A 20,487-nucleotide genomic window follows, 5' to 3' on the forward strand; every position below is an offset into this window, starting at 1 on the left:
GGATACATGGCAGTGACTGAAAGCCAGATAACTAGACAACTTAAAGAAAACCTGAACTGAAAATTAAGTCAAAATAAGCCTACATAAGTCATACTTTCATGTAGTCTACTCCTCAGTGTCTTTCTCCTGTCCTGCATCCTATTTGTTCACTGTGATCAAGGGAATTTTCCGTCCTCCATTTTGAAAATGGTCATTACCCATAACCGCTTTCTGGTCAGCACACAGTTAAACTGTAACATCGCCCACTTGAGCCATAGGGAAACATGGACATTACCTGGTACATCAGTTTTCCTCTCAGCTATAACTGACAGCAACTGATATTTTACTGACAGCAACTGATATATTTCAGATCTGACAAAATGTTGTCAGAACTGGAAGGGATTATTGTCAGAAGAAAATGGTGAGCTTCTGAGAGGAACTGATGGCAAGGTAACTATGCAATGTTCATTTGAAGTTACCTCATGTGTTTATTTTAAATATTTTTACTCAGTACAGGTTCTCTTTAAGGTGTTGAGGGCCCTATAGAGCCTTTCCGTTCCTCTCCTGGTCCCCGTGTTCCAGTGCTGTCTTCCTTGCTGGATCGAATACTGCTCTGTGCTGCCACAGGAAGCTTTGGGAGCCCAAGTGCTCTTGAAGGTGGGCGACTCCACCCTGTGCAGCTAAAAGCCCAGCCATCTTATGCTGGAAATAGACGAAGCGATAATTCCTTATCATTCGAGCCGCTGATGGCTCAATTGATAATATCCGACAGGTCCGATGACCGCACGAATGTATTCACCACTCAATACCTGCGGACGGACAATACTGGGGAATCGAGCGGAAGATAAGGAAGCGCCCGCGGGGATGCGGTGGGAGTCGATCCGGCGGCTAATCGACCCGCTGGATCGCTCCGTGTATTCCCAGCATTAGGGAGAACTTGGGCTCCTGAAGCCCTCCAAGACCCCCAGGTGGGGGATTGAAATTGGGGACACCTTGCTGGAGTGAGGGGACTGAGGACAGGGAAGGCTTTATTAGACCCACAGCCTTCCCTTTGGGGTGTTTTTTTTTTTTTTTTTCCCCCCCATTAGCTTTAATAGGTGTTAAAAGGAAGAATACTGTAATGCTGGAGTTCTCACATTAGGAAAGCACTTTATTAGATGTCTGCAGGGAAGTCAGCTGAGCTCCAGCGTGACTTAATTAGTGGCAGTAACTCTTGCTTGGCAGCTCGTATAGGAATCCTGTGAACTTGTGGCCATTCTCTGCCGCAGGTGACACCTTTTCATTACTCTGCTGTATCTCATTAATCCGGTTCTCTGTTCTTTCTTCTATTCACTCCCAGTGACTGTGCCCGTTGTCTGGCATCCCAAGCGCTGGAACCAGAGTATTTGTGGCGTGCCTGGGCATGTAGGGCTGATGGCAGGAAATGGCTGTCGCCGTGTCCTCTGTGCATGGACTGCTTCCAGCTGCAGGGAGAGGGAGGGTGTGTCTGCCTGACGGGGAAAGTTATAGCGTTACATGAAAGCTGTACGACACAATGCCTGCATGGAAGGTGATCTGTCCCTAGACTGTAATGACTCTGGCATGTGAGCTTCACTGATGACACAGCTGGTTCACACTTACAATCTCAAAACTCTGTTGCAATATGATTGCACTTTGTGATTTCGTTTAGGGAACAAGAAACTCATTGGGTAGGTCCATTTCTAGCCTTCTTCACTCCAGGTAAGAAGCCCTGTGCTATTAACCCCACACTGTGCCTCCCCACCCCCCCAAGAAGAACTCACTAAAGAATATGAACTATGTGGCTTATAAGGTATGGATGCTTAATACAGAGTCTCTGAGATAAACAACCTGTCGATCCTGACACCTTTCCTTGCACAGCCCCTTTCTGCACCAGCTTAGTGTGTAAATGCAGAGTGTAGGGCAGCAGAAGCTGTGCTCTTCACCGGAGTCCAGTGCTGTCTGCTCAGCATAGTGCCCGGCATCCCCTACTGCATGTAGTGATTACACGCAAGGGATTCCTGCCCCTCTAGTGCTGGCACCTCACTCTACTCATGTCATCACACTACATGCAGTAGGGGATGCCAGGTACTATGCTGAGCAGGGAGCAGACAGCACTGGACTCTGGTGGAGAGGTGGCACAGGGAGATTGGAGGCACAGAGGGTCAGAAGAAGGTCCAGGGGGACAGAGGGATGGAGAGGTGTTGGGGGAGCGGTGGCAAAACAGAGAAATGGTGGCGGCTTTCTGCAATTTACACTTTCTGGATATTGCTTTTTGGGACACCAAACTTCCTGCTGCACATACGCAGCTGAAGCAGGTGATGGAACTGTAGGGCGGGGCTTATTTCAGGCTCACGGCGCCCCTCCAGGATCTATGGCACTCCAGGTAATGGCCTGGAATGCCTTTGCCTAAAAACAGCCCTGGGGATAGCTCCCCAAATACTGCATGCAGCTTGTTTGGTATTTTATACAAACTGCAACAATGCATACTGAATGCTCATAGGGTGAGATTGCCACAGCGCACATTGTTGCCTGTGATCAGCAGTGCTGAAAATCTCCAATAAAGTGCCCCAGAGGGAACTGGCCCTCAAGGTCCAAACACAAACTAAGCCAAGACTGCAGCTAAGGACCGCCTCTGCTGAGAATCTGTACAGTACCGCAATACATCAGCGAGAGATCCAGCATGCTGAAGGATATCGTCCAACATGGTTTCCCTTGCTCTCCAGTGTTCTGTACATCAGCTGTCGTCCATAGTGACAATGTGTTGCTAGCCTATAGGCTAGCAACATATGTAGTGCCTGGTCAGCAAAGCCTCCTGATGGACATATTGTATATTGCCTGATACCTGCTGGGCAATGTTGGCTTCAAGTGTGGCTTTAGACTGTCCATACTTGCACGCCTTTTTTTTCTGTTCCATTCTTGGCCGGTTCAATAATTTTTAATAGGCTGCTGAAGTATATTGGATCTGATTCCCTTCCAGTTGATTCTGTGCAGTTTAATCACTAGGTCTGATTTGAGGTGTTGAAAAACCCCTACTGCTCCTGCGCAACCCAATGACACAGGTTTTCCAAGTCTCACCTGAAAATTAGCCAAAAGTCATGCTTATTGACAGGAAGGATTGCACCTTGTGATGATGCTGCTTCCTGGAGGATGGAACGGGAGGGCAATAACTAGATGGTGTGGCACGCCCGCTTCTTCCTATCGACTTGTTTTTTGATTTTTTTTTTACTATTGGGGTAGTAAGACTATGCCAGAAGTATGGGGATCCAACACGAAAATACTCTGCTTACCCAATGGGACTTTGCCTTGGGTCACCTTCCTTATTTTTTTTTTCTTGGTTTTAGGCTGCTTACACACAGGGACGTTACAGGCTCACGTTAGTGCAGCCTGTAACGCTCCCCCAACGCACAGCAATGTAACAAGTGGGCTGTTCACACTGCCCGCGTTGCGTTACATGTAACGCTGCACGTTGTAGTGAAAGTGCAGCATGCTGCGCGTTCTAGCGGCTTTAGCCGCGTTAGACTGTTTGCACATGCTCAGTGGGGGGGCGGAGAGGAGGCGGGGAGATGCCGCCAAAGTAGCCGCGCACATGGCTACTTAATATGCACTGCAGGCCGCTGATTGGCCGGCGGGACCACGTGATGCGGAGTGTCTCGCTCCGCATCACATGGTCCCGCCGGCCAATCAGCGCCACCCTGGGAGACCTTATGCGGATAGAGCCGCCTAACGCGGCTCACTCTACCGTCCTCTCCCGCACCACCATGCGTTGCGTTAGGGGCACGTTATGCGACCATAACGTCCCCTAAAACGCAACGTCTTGGTGTGTAAGTAGCCTCCTATTTGTAAGTGCTTATGACTGCTGTGCTCCATCTTCAGATGTTGGTGATTTGAGCATCATTGTTACCCACAACTGTGCTCCCCTTAATGCAGGGAAATATCACTGCATTTGAGGTCTGCATGTTATGGTCTCCTGCATAAGCTGGGTAATGTACAGTTGCCTTCATGGTTTACATATTCTCAGCTGTACTTTGGGCCATTGACTCTAGAATCTTGGAGGGGATTCTCGACTAGTGACTAGTGTGAAGCATGTAAATGGGAAGTTTCTCTGTGTGCCTGTCTGTGTACAATGCCAATAGTCAACTGCAGGGTCCTCAATGTCCAGGCAGGGCTATGGAGTCAGTCTGAGAAATTCTGGGTACCTGGAGTCGGATGATTTCTTGTAAAGACTCTAGGGTTAGTAGAACTGCTTTGACCATGGTTTCCTAACATGCTGGATGAGGTGCTGTCATTTTTACACTTTGATCAATTTTTGGAGCTGGTGTAAACTGTGGTCTGTTCATAAACTTCAATGCAGATTTAGAGGCAAAATCGCTAGTGCCACGTTTCATCTTAATGTTAAGCACAGTTGAATTTTTTTCTATTATAAATGGCCAGCGGGAGGTATAAATGGACCATTGTGGGGATGTAAATGTAGGTGAGGTGTGTTTTTTTTTTTTTTTTTTTTTTTGGGAGAGGGGGTTCTCCCCTCATGTTAGACTAAACTTTTTATATTGCACAGGATTTTACTTTGTACTTAATGCTAATCTCCTTGAAGTATTTTCAGCTGCAGATCTAATTCAGTTTACCCACTGCTTTGTTTATTGATGCCGTCTGGCACCTCACCTTGCACTGCAAGCACTCCACTCTAATCAGAAATGTTTTTGATGTAATCAAATATTATCTCAGACTGGCTCTATTTAGTACATTACTGACAAGGATGCTTGACATCACCCCTACCACATCCATGCTTCTCACTGATTGGCTGAGGGCAGTTCAGTGTGAAGCTCCTGAAATATGATCTTGCTTTGCTCACAGGTTTACAAAGCAAGCTAGCTATGACTGTGCAGAGTCTTGGAAAGGGGGGGGAGAAAATTGCATCAGGATTGGCTTCAGTCAGCAGGAAACAAGATGGCAAATGCCAGAAACAGAATTCTCTATTTACTATATAATAATCACTGAAATCAGTGTGGACAGTACAATACATATGTATTTTATATAGTAGTTTTCTACTTTCTATTAAGTTTTGGTTAATTTGAATAATGGCTTAAAACACTGAGGGGCCCTTCAACCATACAATTTTTTTGTGTGAAAAATTGTATTTTCAATTGGCTTATTCCGATAATGTATGAATACAAGCTGCTGGGCCCAGTTTGAGCCTGACCACTTCCTTAACCTCCTTGGCGGTAATCCCGAGTCAGGCTCAGGACGGAAAGCCACAGAACAGGGTGGTAATCCGGTGCCTGAGTTTCATGCAGGAGCTGCTGCAGACCTCTCTGAGGTATTTTTTTTTTTTCTCCTTGTTAGGGTTTAAAAGCTTATGAAAAAATTGCACGGCTTTTAGAACCTAGATCTGTAATCGCCAGGGAGGTTAATAAATTGGGCGATCGTATCAATGGAAAAAAACTTGCTATAACGATCTCAACTCGTTACGAACGCTGGAATGTTTTGAAACTTTAATGTTGTGGATCGATGAAGAGATTAGGTTAAAACATGAACATTTGCTAAAATCACTGTTAATTAGAATCTTTTAGTATGCTTAAAGTAAACCAGCGATCATTAAATCTAAAGAATCGATACTTGCCCTGGGCTTCCTCTAGCCCCATAAACACTTGAGTCCCTCGCCGTCCTCCCGCGGTCTGCCATTTAGCCGCAATCAGCCCCGTTAATTGCTTCAGCCGCGGCAGTCCGCATGTGCAGAAGACCCAGACTGGACCCTACTGAGCCAGTTACCAGGGCTGATTGCCGGAGGACGGTGAGGGACTCTCACCTGTTTATAGGGCTGGAGGAAGCCGTGGGTAAGTATTGATTCTTTACATTTAATGCTCTGGTACACTTTAAGTTGGCCGCACACCATTCAATTATCTGTTCAAGAATAGCAATCAATTTTTTTCTGGCTAATTGGTAAATTGGACGGATTTTTGAAATGTTACACGTTCAGTTTTTCATCAATTATGATAAAAATTAAACTCTGAATGGTGTGTGTGAGAAAATTGCTTGGGTATATTGACAATTTACCAATTATCCACCATTCCAGATCGACTTATCGAATAAAAATGGGAAATGCAATCGATTTTTTGCTCTTTTAAAAAAAAAATCAGATTTTCTGAAATCAAAAGCTTTTATTCAATTGACGTAAAAATGGTGTCCGTCCACCTTAAAGGACTTACGAGGCGAGATAAAAAGTTAAGTACCTGCAGCAAATTTGAATACACCGAGGACGCCATGCGCGCCCTCCGTGTAGTTCCGCCGGGTCCCCGCTGCTCAATGCCCCCCCCCCCCCCTCCCGGGCTGGCTCCTGACCCCACAGCCCAGGCTGGGCTCTCATGCTGCCTGTGAAATGGCTGCCGGAGCTGGGCGCGGCTGCGCAGTCAGCATAGACGCTAGTGTGGCTGCGCAGCTGTAGGGCATCCCCACCCCCACTACCCTAGAGGCCCTAGAGCTGTGCAGCCGCACTAGCGTGTATGCGGACTGCGCATGAGAGCCCGATCCAGGCTGTGGGGTCAGGAGCCAGCCCGAGGGGCTATTGAGCAGCGGGGACCCGGTGGAACTGCGCAGATGGCGTCCTCTGTGTATCCAAATTTGCTGCAGGTACTTAACTTTTTTGGGGGGGCGCTGTAATCCTGCCTCAAGTCCTGTTCCTGCTTAAGTAGAGGAACTTTCTCCGCTCCATAGTGAACAGCTCCTATTTTATAAATGGGGCCCATTCACACTTGTAACGCTGCTTCGGATCCAATGCAGTAAGCGCACCGCACTTCTGTGTATTCTGCGATAATCCCGGGCAGGCAGATGCGTTCCGCCATATAGCGAATGGAGAGCAAATCTGCCCCAGGCTACAGCTGGACCATCGGCTCCCGCTGGCTGCATGTGGTCCAGAACAAGTGGGAACAGTCTCACTGATCTTGCTTTGCTTTTTAGTATGCTTACTGTGATTAGTGTTTGGCTTTTTTTTTTTTTTTTTTTTTTTTTTTTTTTTTTTTTTTTTTTTTTTTAATATAGTTTACAAGATTTTGGTACTGTTTAATCAGATACTGATGTCCTGTGAATTTTGTCTCTTATTATTCCTCTACAGAAAGAATTCCGCCCCAGGCTCTGCACCTTAAAGAAAGGGGCCAACGGCTATGGATTTAACCTGCACAGCGACAAGAGCCACCCGGGGCAATACATCCGGGCGGTGGATCCTGATTCACCTGCTGAGCGGGCTGGACTGCTGCCACAGGACCGCATCATCCAGGTACAGGCATCTACTCGGGATAAGGTTACCAAGCAATGAGTAGTCGCCTAAACCAACAAGCAACGCCCATTGTGGTGATATGCAGGGCAGTGGCATGATAGAGATTGGCAGCATTCTCTCAGAACTCCTCACTATAGCACACTGCTTGTGTCCCGCAGGTAAATGGTGAAAGCATGTTGGGCAAACAGCACAGCGACGTCGTGAACGCCATCAAGGCCGGTGGTGACGAGACTACATTGCTCGTGGTGGATCCAGAGACCGAGCATCACTTCCAGGATTGTCATGTGACCCCAGGACCAGAACATCTGTCAGGTGAGTGAAATTGGATTGCGAGATCTTGGCGGACTGTTCCCTTCCCCCGTCCACAATCTGCTTAATGAGATTATAGGGATTTGGCATGTTCTGGATTCCCGTAAATCCGGTGGGTGTTTGTTTTGCAAGTGTTACATGTTGCTGCTCCGAGCACTTTCTGAATTCTGATCTTGATTACGAATGAAATGATTTGACTCAAGGGAGGGGGGGGGGGGGGGGCGCCTTAGAAAGGACACTTAACAAAAGTGAAGATTCCTAGCCCATTTTGCAAATATCGTAGCCCCCTATTTTGTTGCTGCTATGATCCTGGCCCTACAATGAAAGAGGTCAATCATTCTGAGACCTGGAACCCACTAGGAGAGCTTTTCTGAGCACTTTGTGATTTGAAAAACTCTTGCTAATGTAACGCTATGGTTGTGATTCCTCTTGAGCGATGTGATTTTATAAAAATCCCCCATAGCATTAGTAGGAGCTCTACAAATCACTAGCGCTTAGAAAAGGCTGCTAGTGGGTTTGAGCCCTCAGCGTGGTTATGCTTCAGATTAAATCCCTGGGGCTACATGTGGCCCCCTCTCACCAGCAGGGCTGTGGAGTCAGTACAAAAATCTTCCGACTCCTCCTCAGTTTATGAAACCACCGACTCCGGGTGTCCAAAATTGCCTAGACTCCGACTCCACAGCCCTGCTCACCAGACAAAGAAATTCCTTAAGCTTATAGTTTTTGACCCTAAATCCTAAGCTCTCAACATGTGGTACGCGTACCCCGGGGGGTACATGGGCTTGATATACATAACCAAGAATAACAAATTCAGCATTTTTGAAAATTATAAATCCTATATGAACACAAAATTAGCATTTTAGCTAATTAAAAGCAATAGTAAATGCTTGGTTGTTGTTTAGAACCAATTATCCTGTACTACGATTAAATATATATTTGTCAGAGGTACTGCGGTAATGTTTACTATGCTAGTGGGTACTTGGTGAGTACCGGGGTTTTATAAGGGTTACATACCAATACAATATTGAAACACTGACCTAGATCACTCTTAGGCAGGTCTTGCTGTGTTTAGTAACCTTTACCTGTAACTGTCTCTCAACGTGCAAATCTTTTGTTTAGATTAAACAAAGGTTGCCTATATAAACATATTCAACTTGTGCCGGCTATAACAAATAGTTTTGCTTAGATGCCAAGGTGCTCTGACTGCCCTCAGCCTTTCAGGCTGAAATCTAAAAATGTGCAGTGTTACCAGGGCTGTGGAGTCGAGGCAATTTTGGGCACTCTGAGTTCGGAGTCGTTTATTTCATAAACTGAGGAGTCGGTCGGCTTTTTTTTAAATTTATTTTATTTTTTATTTTTTTTGTACAAAATCCACATCCCTGTTAAGTATTAGACTAAGGAGTCGGTGTCTGAGCCATTTTGGTTATCCGGAGTCGTGATTTCATAAACTGAGGAGGCTGAGTCGGAAGATTTACGATGTTTTCGTCGGAGATCTGATCAGAGGGGATCTGTTTCTGGGCACATTGAAAGTCTGCGCAGCACATTGGTGTAGTGGTTAGCACTCACATCGCAGCACTGGGTTACCCAGTTTGTCCCAGCAAGGTCAACATTTGCAAGGAGTTTGTATGTTCTCCCTGGGTCTGTGGAGGTTTCCTCCGGGCACTCAGGTTTCCTCTCATATCCCAAAAACCTCCAGATAAGTTAATTGGCTTCCCCTAAAACTGGCCGATGCATGCACATGACTATGGTAGTGATTAGATTGTGAGCCCCTCTGAGGGACCGTTAAGGGCCAATGTAGTCTGTACATTCCAGCGGAAGATGACAGCACTATATAAATACTAAATAACAGTGTTTGGCTGGGTGTAACAAATATACATCGGAGGTCCTAAACTTTAACCTTCAGTGTGGAGTTTTGGTTTTTGGCAATATTTGAGAAACAAAACCTTTTCATGTATGTTCTAAAGCATTAAACACTGCATTTAACAAAATGGCAAAAATATAGTTATTGAAAAGGTTACTACTCAAATTTGTACTTCAGTTGGGGCCCTTTTCCATCAGTGTTTTGCCATCCAACACTGGTAAGCGGATCACCAAATGCTAAGTACAGTAAAACAATGGTGACCATTTTCCATTAGTGTGGTGGTTTTGTGGCACCATTTTTTCTTCCCCCTGAATACAATAGTCCTGCTATGTTCTGTGTGATTTCAGCGTATATGAGCACAGGAAAATCACATAGCAGTCGCACCACTTTGCGATTTCTAGCCCCTTGACCAGACCCCTATCTGCACCACCATGACTTGGCAGCACACCTCCTCAGTAATGTGTGTTCCACTTACATGACACCAATCGCCCAACTGAAGTGATCAAAGGGAAAGGTTGTTTTCCCAAAGCAAATTCTACCAGGTCATTTTGTTTAACAGCTGAACTTACTCTAAGCTCGAGTTGATTAAAGTGGACCTGAACTTGTGCACAGGACAGAAGGAACACCCAAAGAGATGCACCCTGTATGTATTTAGAGTTAAGCCTGTCTAATTCCCCCTCATCTGACTATAGTCACAAGTTCTAATTCTCACAGCTGTGTCAGCTAGCTGGCTGCCTCGGCAGAGCAGTTTATTTGTAAACACAGGATGGTAACCCTTTGTCTGCTACCATGAAAGCAGGAAGTAGGTGCACTGCAGATTTATTGCAGGATTTATATAAAGTTTTAACTATTATGCTGTTGCTGATCTTTTAGAGCAGAGGAAGTTCTGTGTTCAGGTCCATTTCATATGCATCAGTTAGAGATTTTACAACCATTCTCAAAGTCAGGTGATGTAAAAAGTTAAAGGGTGTCGTTTTTTTTTTTTTTTTTTTTTTTTTTTTTTAAGCTGAGGCTAAACTTGTCATTGAAAAGGGGGGGGGGGGGGGGGAGGGGGGTGTTAAGACTGGGATTCCAAGAAAAAAGAAAATTCTGTTTAAAACTACAGACGCAATTGTTCATCTTATAAGTATTTTCAGTTCAGGCTTGCTTTAAAACAAATTGTACATTTTTTAGTGAACCTGACACCTGAGCACACTGTTCTGCCATTTCTAATCTGGCTTAGTTCCCTAATTGCCATACTCCTCCTCTGGCTTTTATTCTTTGTTGCTTACCTGGAACAGATTTGCAGATGTCTAAATCTTGAACCGGTATAGAGATGAGTTTTTCAGAGGGTTTAAAGAGACACGGAAGCGAAAAAATTATAGAATTTGTATGTGTAGTACAGCTAAGACATAAAACATTAGAAGCAGAGACTTAAGTCATAATGTTTCCAGTACAGGAAGTTAAACTCCAGTCATCTATGCAAAAGAGCCATTGAGCTCCACCACTTTCAAAGTGGCAGAGAGCTCGATCTTCTGAAGCTTATCTCAACTGTCATGCTACGTACACACATGCGACAACGATCGTTCGTTGTCAACGACGAACGAACTTTTAATTGATGAAAGAACGACCTAAGTAAAGTTAGTTTTAAAAGGTGTGTAACGATCAGGTCGTTAGAATGAACGTTACATCACGTAAAAGCAACTATTGCGCTTGCGCATAAAAATGAAAAGTTCCATGGAGAAATAGTGAAATGCGCATGTCAAGCCTAGTACGAACGACCGTTTCCAACGATGTACTACTTTTGCAACGATCGTCGTTGGAAAAAATCCGCCTAGCTAGATTGTTCATTTTTAACGATCTAGCTCGTCCGTCGTTAGACTTAATAGTCGTTGGCTGCTTTTTTTTTTTTTTTTAAACGATCGGGGAACGATCGTTTCAAACGACTATAGTCGCATGTGTATACGCACCTTTTAGTCATTGTATTTTTTGTGTTTTTTTTTTTTTTCTTCTGCAGGGGACAGGTCAATAGTTCACTGGTCTGCTCTGTAAAATCATTTAGAATGTGGAGTAGTGTGTAAACTGCAAATATTAGAGAATGATGTAAAGTTATAAAAACACTATACAACTGAATTTTCTTTGCTACTAATGTTCACGTAATTATCTGTACTACACAACCAATTCATTATATCATAACTTTTTTTTTTTTTTTTTTTTTTTTGCGCTTCAGGCTGGTTTCACAGTGGGACGTTACAGGCGCACGTTAGAGCAGCCTGTAACGCAGCCCACCGCACAGTAATGAAAAATCAATGGGGCTGTTCACAGTGCGGACGTTGCGTTACATTGTAACGCTGCGTCACAAGACAACGTACTGCATGCAGTACTTTGGACGCGGCTGAGCCGCGTTAGACTGCTTGCACATGCTCAGTAATGTTGGGGAGGAGCGGAGAGCGCCCAGGCACATGGCTAATTAATATGCACTGCACGTTATGACGTGCAGTGTTTACTTCCTGGAGCAGCCGCTCTGTGCGGCGATTGGCCGGCGGGACCACGTGATGCTGCATGCGCACAAGAGTGCGCATCATGGCATCACTGACGCCAGAGTGAGCTGCACAACGCGGCTCACTCTGACGTCCAGATCCAGCACCACCAGGCGTTGAGTTGGGGGGACGTTATGCGACCTTAACGCCCCCTCTAACGCAACGTCCTGGTGTGAAATTAGCTTCAGTGTCTCTTTAAAGGGAACCAGAGACGTTGGGGGAAAGCTGTTATACATACATGGGGCTTCCTCCAGCCCCATACGCACGGATCGCTCTCACGCCGCCGTCCTCCGCCGCCTGGATCCACCGCTACCGGGTCCCGTCATTGCCGCCAGTCGGCCGGCAGACGCGGCCAATTGTCCGCATCACAGGGGGCTCACTCCATATAAGTACGTGGGAGGCTGCATACTGCGCAGCCTCATGCGTACGGGTATGGAGGGAGCCCCTGTGATGCAGACAATTTGCCGCGTCCGCCGGAAGTGACTAGACCCGGTACCGGCGATAGAGGAAGCGGAAGATGGCGGCGTGGGAGCGATCCAGGCTTATGGGGCTGGAAGAAGCCCCAGGTATGTATAAAAGCTTTTTGTATTTTTAATGCAGGTTCCTCTCTGGTCCCTTCAACATTACGTCAGACACTAGGACATGTATCAGATGGGTCAGTCTGCAGGCTGCTAACTGTAGTTTTTCTGTTGCCTCTCTTCTGTCTGGGTTGCTATGGGGACCAGCATAATAATCCTGCTAATCTTTGCTAAATCCTTCCCTGTAAGGCGCCCTCCTCCCCACCACCTTTATGTGCTGACGTTCTGTACACGGAGCTTTGGCCAATGAAGTTCTTACAGATGCATGTCAAAAGGCAGAACTCTTGATCTGCAGACTCATTCCAGTGATACGGATAATTAGAGGATCGGTGGCTGAAAGTATTTCTCTTTGGTTGTGGAACAAAAAGCAATTAAGAGGTTGCTATATTTATACAGTGTGCATTGCCTGGCTGTCCTGCTGATCCACTGATTAGAATACTTAAGCCTGGTAGGTACACACTTTCAATTGTGATTGGCCAACCCACTGATCAATTTTACCACCTCCCTGTAGGTGGGTCAACTGATAATACTAGGATCAGATTGTGTAGGTAAACAAGCATACTACATAGAGGTGGCGCAATCTGTCAGTGATCAAAATTGAAGGAGTTTACCAGGCCTTAAGCCCCATCTACACGATACGATTCTTTGTACGATTCAATTACGATTCTATTTACGATCCGATTAAATCCAATATGTCCGGTTGGGATTCGATTTGCCATTGTTTTGCAATGGCAAATAGAATTGAATCGAATCCTGATCGGACATGTCGGATTTAATCGGATCATAGATAGAATTGTAATTGAATCGTACAAAGAATCGTATCGTGTAGATGGGGCTTTAAGCACCATCTACACCATACGATTCTTTGTCCGATTCTATTTGATTTGATTCAATCATGTCCGATTCATAAGTCAATTCAATTTGCCATTGTTTTGAATCTGAAATTGAATCAAATCATGAATCTGACACGTCGGATTAAATCTAACAAAGAATCGTATGGTGTAGATGGGGCTCTAGGCCTGGTACACACCCTGCAATTTCCCATCAGATCGGGTTGCATAGACTGTTTCTGACAGATCCGATCTGACTTCTGATAATAATTTCTGATCACTTCACAAAATCGATCAGCAAACCTATTGTAAATCAGATTGGACCCAGTGTTCTCCCCAGGCTCTTTTAGCCAAGTGTTCCACCTGGCTAGTTTTGGTGAGCACCCGGCTGTCATCGGCTCACCTCCTTATATACTGTTAGCAAAGTTGTGCCGGCACTGCATCCCCAGTCATACCCCATCCGGCTACTTTTTCATGCCACCCGGCTGGGAAAAAAAAAATCTGGGGAGAACACTGGGACCTGTGGGAAATGATTGCTTTGACCAGTCTATCTGATGGGAAATTGTATGGTGTGTACCAAGCATTAGCCATAGACCCTGAAGAAGCATGCAGATCACATGTTCTGACTGGATTAGCCCCAGGCTTGTTTGTGGTGTGATTCACATAGTACTGCAGCCAAAGATCAGCAGACCTGCCAGGCAACTGGTCTTAAAAGGAAATATGGCGGCCTCCATATCCCTCTCACTTCAGGTTCCTTTCTGCTGCACAAAGGACGTTGCAGGGCATGCTGGGTTGTCTTTTTGCTTCTTTACTTTCCTCTCAGACTTAACTAATGCAGCCTGATTGGCTGAAGCCGCTTTCCCTCATGTTTCCCCTCCCACACCTCTGTTCCTTTCTAGCTACTATCTCTCATGCTGAGACAATGCACTTTCTACTGCTGAGCTGGGTGGGAGTGCTTTCACTATAGAAAAATCACTAAAATGAAACTGTGGACAGTGCAATACATATGTAAGTGGAGCAAGTATTTGTCTACTCATATAGTTGCATAGTTATTTTGGTTGAAAAGGTTCAACTAGAGGTTTTTTGTGGGGATTTCCTTTTTTTTGGGGGGGGGGGGGGGGGGTAGACCTTTAAACTGTGGTGGCATGTGGCAGTTGCTTTCAGTGTTTATTTTCTTTACAATTAACAGCATATGTGATGGATATTTGCTTACTTTCAAGATCTTAACATTTATCTTTTTGTCTCCAGGTCCTCTGCCTGAAAAAGTGGTCAATGGAGGTTTGGAAAAGGTAATTTTTTTTTTATTTTATTTTTTTATTTTTCCTGACTGTTTGTTCAATTTCAATATCAATGCTTGACAGCACCTCAAGTTACAGATTACTTTATTCCTAACAGGATGAAAAGTCGGATCACTCTGAGAGAGAGGATGTTCATGACTCCCCTGTATCCAGCCCAGAGCCTGCACTACTAGAACGTGCGCCCAGTCAGGAGAACATAAAGGTACTTTTGCAAGTTCACTTATCCTTGCATAACTTCATACAGGGCTGGATGATTCCCAGGAGCCAGGTACCCATGGCTCCATAAAATTCTAGCTGGTGGCCTTGTCCCAGTGTAGACCTGCAGAAGTATAAAATACTTCCTTTAGATTGAAGATCTATTTACTGTATGTGGGATAATTGTAATCCAAAATATTCAATGGTTTGGGTGAATTTATAGATTTTCATTAGGGGGGGGGCATAACAAATGGCTGTGGTCGCAGAACTAGAGGAGCCAACTGGGTGAGGATCTAAGTCTGAGGTCTCTCTTCCAGTAATCTTGAAGCCTGCACCCATGAAATATTACCAGAGTCTAGATATGTTGTGCCAGGTGCCACAATCTTAGTATAGGTTGAAAATGGGGCCAGAAGCATTTGTATGAACTTTTGAGCTTTGGAGATTTGGTCAGCTAAAACTACCAGTTTCAGCCGTTCTGACAAACTAGGCCTATGGTACTGTGGTGGGTGTATCACAACACCTTCCTCTGTCAAGGGCCAGTGAGAAATCTGCATGCTAGAATTTTTCTTTACCCCATCACTTCACAGCAGTGAGTCTTATTGTGAAATGCTTACTGAAAATACTTTCTATTTTTTTTTTTTTTTTTTTTTTTTGTTTTTTTTTGTTTCTAGGAAAATCATGAGACTCCTCCAGAACCACCTTCAGAGCCTGCCCCAACTCCTGAGACCCTTGATCTAAATCTGTCACTGGCTGCAGCAAAGGAGCGAGCCCACCAAAAGCGATCTCAGAAAAAGGCTCCCACCATGGACTGGAACAAAAGGAAAGAAGTTTTCGGCAGCCTGTGAAAAGACCCCATTGCTGTACCCTCGAATCCTGCAACCTTAATCATCAGTCACTTACAAAAATTCATACCTTCCATGTCACCAGATCTATGTTTGGTGACTGCCAACCAGCTGGATAAGATATTTATTGTTGGCCTGTGAATCCGTCCTCTGCTGTCTGGAGTTCAGCATAGTGTTGGCATCCATATGGGATCATCTAGCAACAAAGCTCCTCTCCCGTTTTTGGGCATTTAATGATTTGGAGCAAGATGCTTTTGTTGGAGTACGTCGCACACAAACTGCTGCTTAAAGTTCCATTTCAGAGACTTGAAAGGTCCTGCTGAATTTGCAATTTTCAGATTGTTTAAATTTTTCTAATGTTTTTGTGAAATGTGTAACCAGATATTTTGCTATTTAGCTTAATACAGATATCTCTACTTTTAAGAAAGATTTTCTGCGTTTGTGTGAATTTGGAATCTAACTTATGTTTAAAGCGGATCCGAGATGAAAAACTATAACAAGTAACTTGTCTATCTTATCTAAAGTTTAGATAGTTTACACAGCAAATCTAGCTGCAAACAGCTTCAATAGAATATGATTATTTCTTCCTGTGATACGACAGCAGCCATGTTTGTAAATATTACAAACAGGCAAGCTTATTTGCATCTTGAGCGCTCAGCCTGTGAAAAAACTTCCCCCCCTTCTCCCCTCTGCCTCTGAAATCTCTGGCTAGTAATACCTCCCCCGCCTCCTGCCCAGACTGAGCACCCATGAGCCTTTGCTACTGTCTGAAAATACCTTGGCTCTCTGAAAACCTGTGGGCGTGGCTTGTTTAGTTTATAGGGAATTAGAGTATTAAAACAAAAACAAAAATTATTTGGCTTGAGGAATGCCCTATAAACAATAGGAAAGGAACACCATTATGTAATGTGTAAAAGTTCATCTCGGATCCACTTTAAATTGTTTAAGAACAGTTGGCACATCTTATATGCTCTTCCTGTTGGCCAGAAATTAAGGCAATATTGTCCAAGCTACAAATTTTTCTAACTTGACACTGGTAACCTGGAAATAAGTGGTTAAAAACTGATTGTAGAATTGAAAGGTTAGTTCTAGTCAAAATAATTCTAAGTTGGTGCAGGGATATGCAGCTTGAAAATAGACCACCTTGGTGGGTTTCAATTGATCTGGATCCAAGCTGCATACAATAGCATGCAAAATCTGCATAATCCTGCATGAATTCTGAATTATTTACACCTCATTGGCCATCCCTACAAGGAGCAAACCTGCAACATGCAATTTTCTACTGACCTGGGAAGGGAGTTAGGCCTCCTTTTGGCGCTAGTCTACTTTAGGGGACCCACCGCAAATCCCCACACTTTCAGCTGGGCTGCAAAACGGAACAAATGGCTTCCGTTTGCTTGTTGAAACCCCCACAAGCCTTATATCCCCGGGTAGCTACGCATGTCCTCTAACGAATTTTGCGGGTTTCGGTAAAAAAAAAAGTTTGAACTGACTGTGTAGGAGCCATGGAATGACCGCAATTTCGGGTCCGTCGGCCATCTTGGTTCTGCTCTGCAGGTCGTTTCTTCCTCCTCATTGGAGGGATTGTTAGGTGGGGGCGTGCCAGCTAACAAACCCTCCAATGAGGAGGAAGAAAGAGACCTGCACAGCAGAATTAAGATGGCCGACGGAACCGAGATTTAGGCCGTTCGGTGGCTCCTACACGGCCAATTTAAACTTTCTGTTAACGAAAACCTCCCAATTCGTTACAGGGCATGCTTACCTATCCATGGGTATAAGGCTTGTGGGGGTTTCAACAAGCAAACGGAAGCCATTTGTTCCGTTTTGCAGCCCAGCTGAAAGTGTCTATGGGGATTTGCGGTGGGTCCCCTAAAGTAGACTAGCGCCCTCCTTTTTCCACTGACAGTTGATAGGCAGTGAAATGCCTCTCAAAATCTTAACTGTTCACTACTGCCTAGCAACTGCTTTCTGAGCACACAGTTCAACTGCCTGTGAAAATGAGCCCTTTAGGTGGACACACACCATACCATTTTTTTTTATTTTTTTTTAAATATCTTTTCAATTCAAGAATGGCAATTTTTCTGACTGTAACAATTCAAAAATCTGACCAATGTACCCCAATTCAATTTTTCCCCAATCTTTAATAAAATGAAAGCTCAGAAAAAATTGATTGGAACTGTACATCAAGTAATTGACAATCCATCACACCATACATTTCCAACTTGTCCAATCTGCAAAAATCGGGAAATCCGAATACAAAGAGAACCTCAGTTTTTCAGGACAATTGATTGTAATTATCAAATTGGCGAAAAATTTGATCTTTTAATTGTATGGTGTGTGGCCACCTTTTTTTAAACCAGCAGCTGTTGGTGTGAAAATGTCCCTAGCTAACTGGCTTCACCCAGGAAGGAGAGGCTGGGGTTAGCATATTGCGAAACCATAAAAGGAAACAAACATGGTGGCCTCGGAATATCTTGCTTTAGGTTCTCTTTAAAACCAGAACAGTGACCTGGCATTGGTAGTCTCTGAATCACACACCCGAAACAAGCATGTGACTTCAGTCAGCAATACCTGATCTGCTGTATGCTTGTTCAGGGTCTATGGCTAAGAGTATTACAGGCAGATAATCAACAGGATAGCCAGGCAATGTGCAATGTTTACAAGGAAATGTCCGATTACTCTCACCTTAGGTGCCCTTTTAACATGCCTGATTAAATGGATCCGCTGCCAGAAGCAGTTACTTGCTAATCCCAGCTCTCTCGGTGGGCATATTTTAACGTATTGTCAAACCTTTTTGCTCACCAGCAGGTGCATACTTTGGGTCACTTTACTGGGCCTGGTCTAGACTTTCTATACTCCAACAGAAAATGTATTTGGCTGGAGTTAAAAAAAAAAAAAAAAAAAAACTGTGTACCTAAATAGTCACAGTACAGTATAACAGTCTTTCCCCGAATAAAGACACTGTCTTATATTTGCAGGGAGAAATATGTGCTAGGCCTTATTTTCTATTAGGCAAATCCCTATTGTATACAAAGCCATATTGTAATGAGAATGCAGATGCAGCCAGTGTATAACATTGTGAAGTGGAGATTTGAAATGCTTTTCCAGGAGAAATTCATGCTCAGTCTCCGATCACAGGCCTGTGACAGGCAGGTGAAAAGATCAGCACGTTTCTATGACCGACATGAAGCTTAGCAGAAGGCCTCAATCACAGTACTTATTAAACTGAATTAAGCCTAATTACTACCTTACTGGTCGCCAAAGAGTGTAGACACTTTGTGTATGGGGAGGTGTGTGGTCTTACTGCACCTCCCTTGTGGCTGCAAACCCCCCCCCCCCCCCCCCCCCTCCGTTCTAAGTTACTTGTCCGGTGTCAGCGGTGGCATATTAATCAAGCTGTGAGGGTGCCCTTTGAGGCAGGGAACACACTTGACTTTCAGTTTTCCGCGCGTGTTTTTCTGCACACGAAGTGTGTTTCCATGCAGGAAAACGCGTGCGTTTTTTCACAGCAGCTGATGTAATTGACACAGAAAACTGCCAAAATGTGAAGAATCAGGATGCAGAATGTCAGTTTGTTTTCTGCGCGCGAACACAGTAAGTGTGCACTAGCACATTGATTAACATGAGTTAATGAGCACATGAAAACAGTCAAGTGTGTTCCCTGCCTCACCCTCACACTGACACTAAGCCATACAGGTTGCCAGCTCTGCGCTGGCGCTCTGCTCTTGTCATGTGCGGCTGGCTGATGTGTTCCAGGCACACATGACTAGTGTCGGGGTCAAAGGGCGCCCTCACAGCTTGAATATGCCCCGCTGACACCAGACACGTTAGTTAAACTAACGGAGGGGGACAGAGCCATAAGGGAGGTGCAGTAAGAGACCAAACACATCACCACACAGTGTCCCAGCACGGCCTTATTTTCGAGGTAGGTCTTATAATGGGGGGAAACACAGTAGTGCCTCGCCATGTCACCTGCAGCAGTTGGTGGCCTTGACTTGCCTTTTTTTTTTTTTTTTTTTTTTTTTTTGTCTTGTGGGGTTTCTTGTAAACCCTCCACTAACCACTTTATGCGGGTGGTGATTGTGCAGTCATGTCTGTGCTTAAAGTGGACCCAAACCAAACTTATATATTTTTAGTTTATTTAGTTGCACCACTCTGACACATACAAAGATAAACACTCCTTCAAGCCTATGAGCATTTCAGTGCCTGCTCTTCACCCTTCTCTTTTCAGAACTAGGGTTATACAGGTGGCATCCATTAGCAATTCCTCCTTTGCCGGACACCATCTACTCCACCAGTTTGCCAGACTCTGTCCCAGCAATATGAAAGGAAAGGAGGGGTTCCTCCAATAAATGTAAAATATTTTATTTGTCATCGTGCAGCTGAAAAAAGGCTATTATTTAGAAAATGGAATTTTTTTTTTCTGAAATCTTGTATTTTTAATTTGGGTCCACTTTAACCATCTGACAATCAACATGGGTTAAGCACTAAGGACACTTGTACTGCAATTTGTATTTTTCAGAATAGAATGAAAACTATTTTCTAATGGGTTATTAGCTCTTAGCCTGGCCACATGAACAACGTCTTATCCTTTGGGCTTACAGTAGTTTTTTTTCGTGACTTACCATACTGAGGTATGCATAGCCTAACAATCTTAAAGCATATATTCACTTTCCATAAGAAGAAACCTCCTTTAATTCAGCTTTGAAAGACGCATGCTATTTTAAACTGACTTGTGTAATTTTCCCAGCTGTCCCCTCCCTATGATTCAGTGAGTAACTGGGAAAGCTGACTTGTGTGGCTCAGCTG

General features: G+C 44.5%; 1 protein-coding gene across 1 annotated transcript in view; it reads left to right on the forward strand.

Annotated features, from left to right (window-relative positions):
• The window catches only part of NHERF1 (NHERF family PDZ scaffold protein 1), a 52,428-nt gene extending 36,323 nt beyond the window's left edge, over positions 1-16,105 (forward strand). The window contains exons 3-7 of the mRNA XM_068262396.1: positions 7,085-7,246; positions 7,405-7,558; positions 14,592-14,632; positions 14,739-14,843; positions 15,508-16,105. Coding sequence (XP_068118497.1) covers positions 7,085-7,246; positions 7,405-7,558; positions 14,592-14,632; positions 14,739-14,843; positions 15,508-15,681 — 636 coding nt within the window. The 3' untranslated portion in view covers positions 15,682-16,105. The remainder of the gene's footprint in view (positions 1-7,084; positions 7,247-7,404; positions 7,559-14,591; positions 14,633-14,738; positions 14,844-15,507) is intronic.
• Positions 16,106-20,487: the final 4,382 nt, after the last annotated feature.

Source organism: Hyperolius riggenbachi, chromosome 12 (genome assembly GCF_040937935.1).
Source record: "Hyperolius riggenbachi isolate aHypRig1 chromosome 12, aHypRig1.pri, whole genome shotgun sequence".
Taxonomy (NCBI): domain Eukaryota; kingdom Metazoa; phylum Chordata; class Amphibia; order Anura; family Hyperoliidae; genus Hyperolius; species Hyperolius riggenbachi.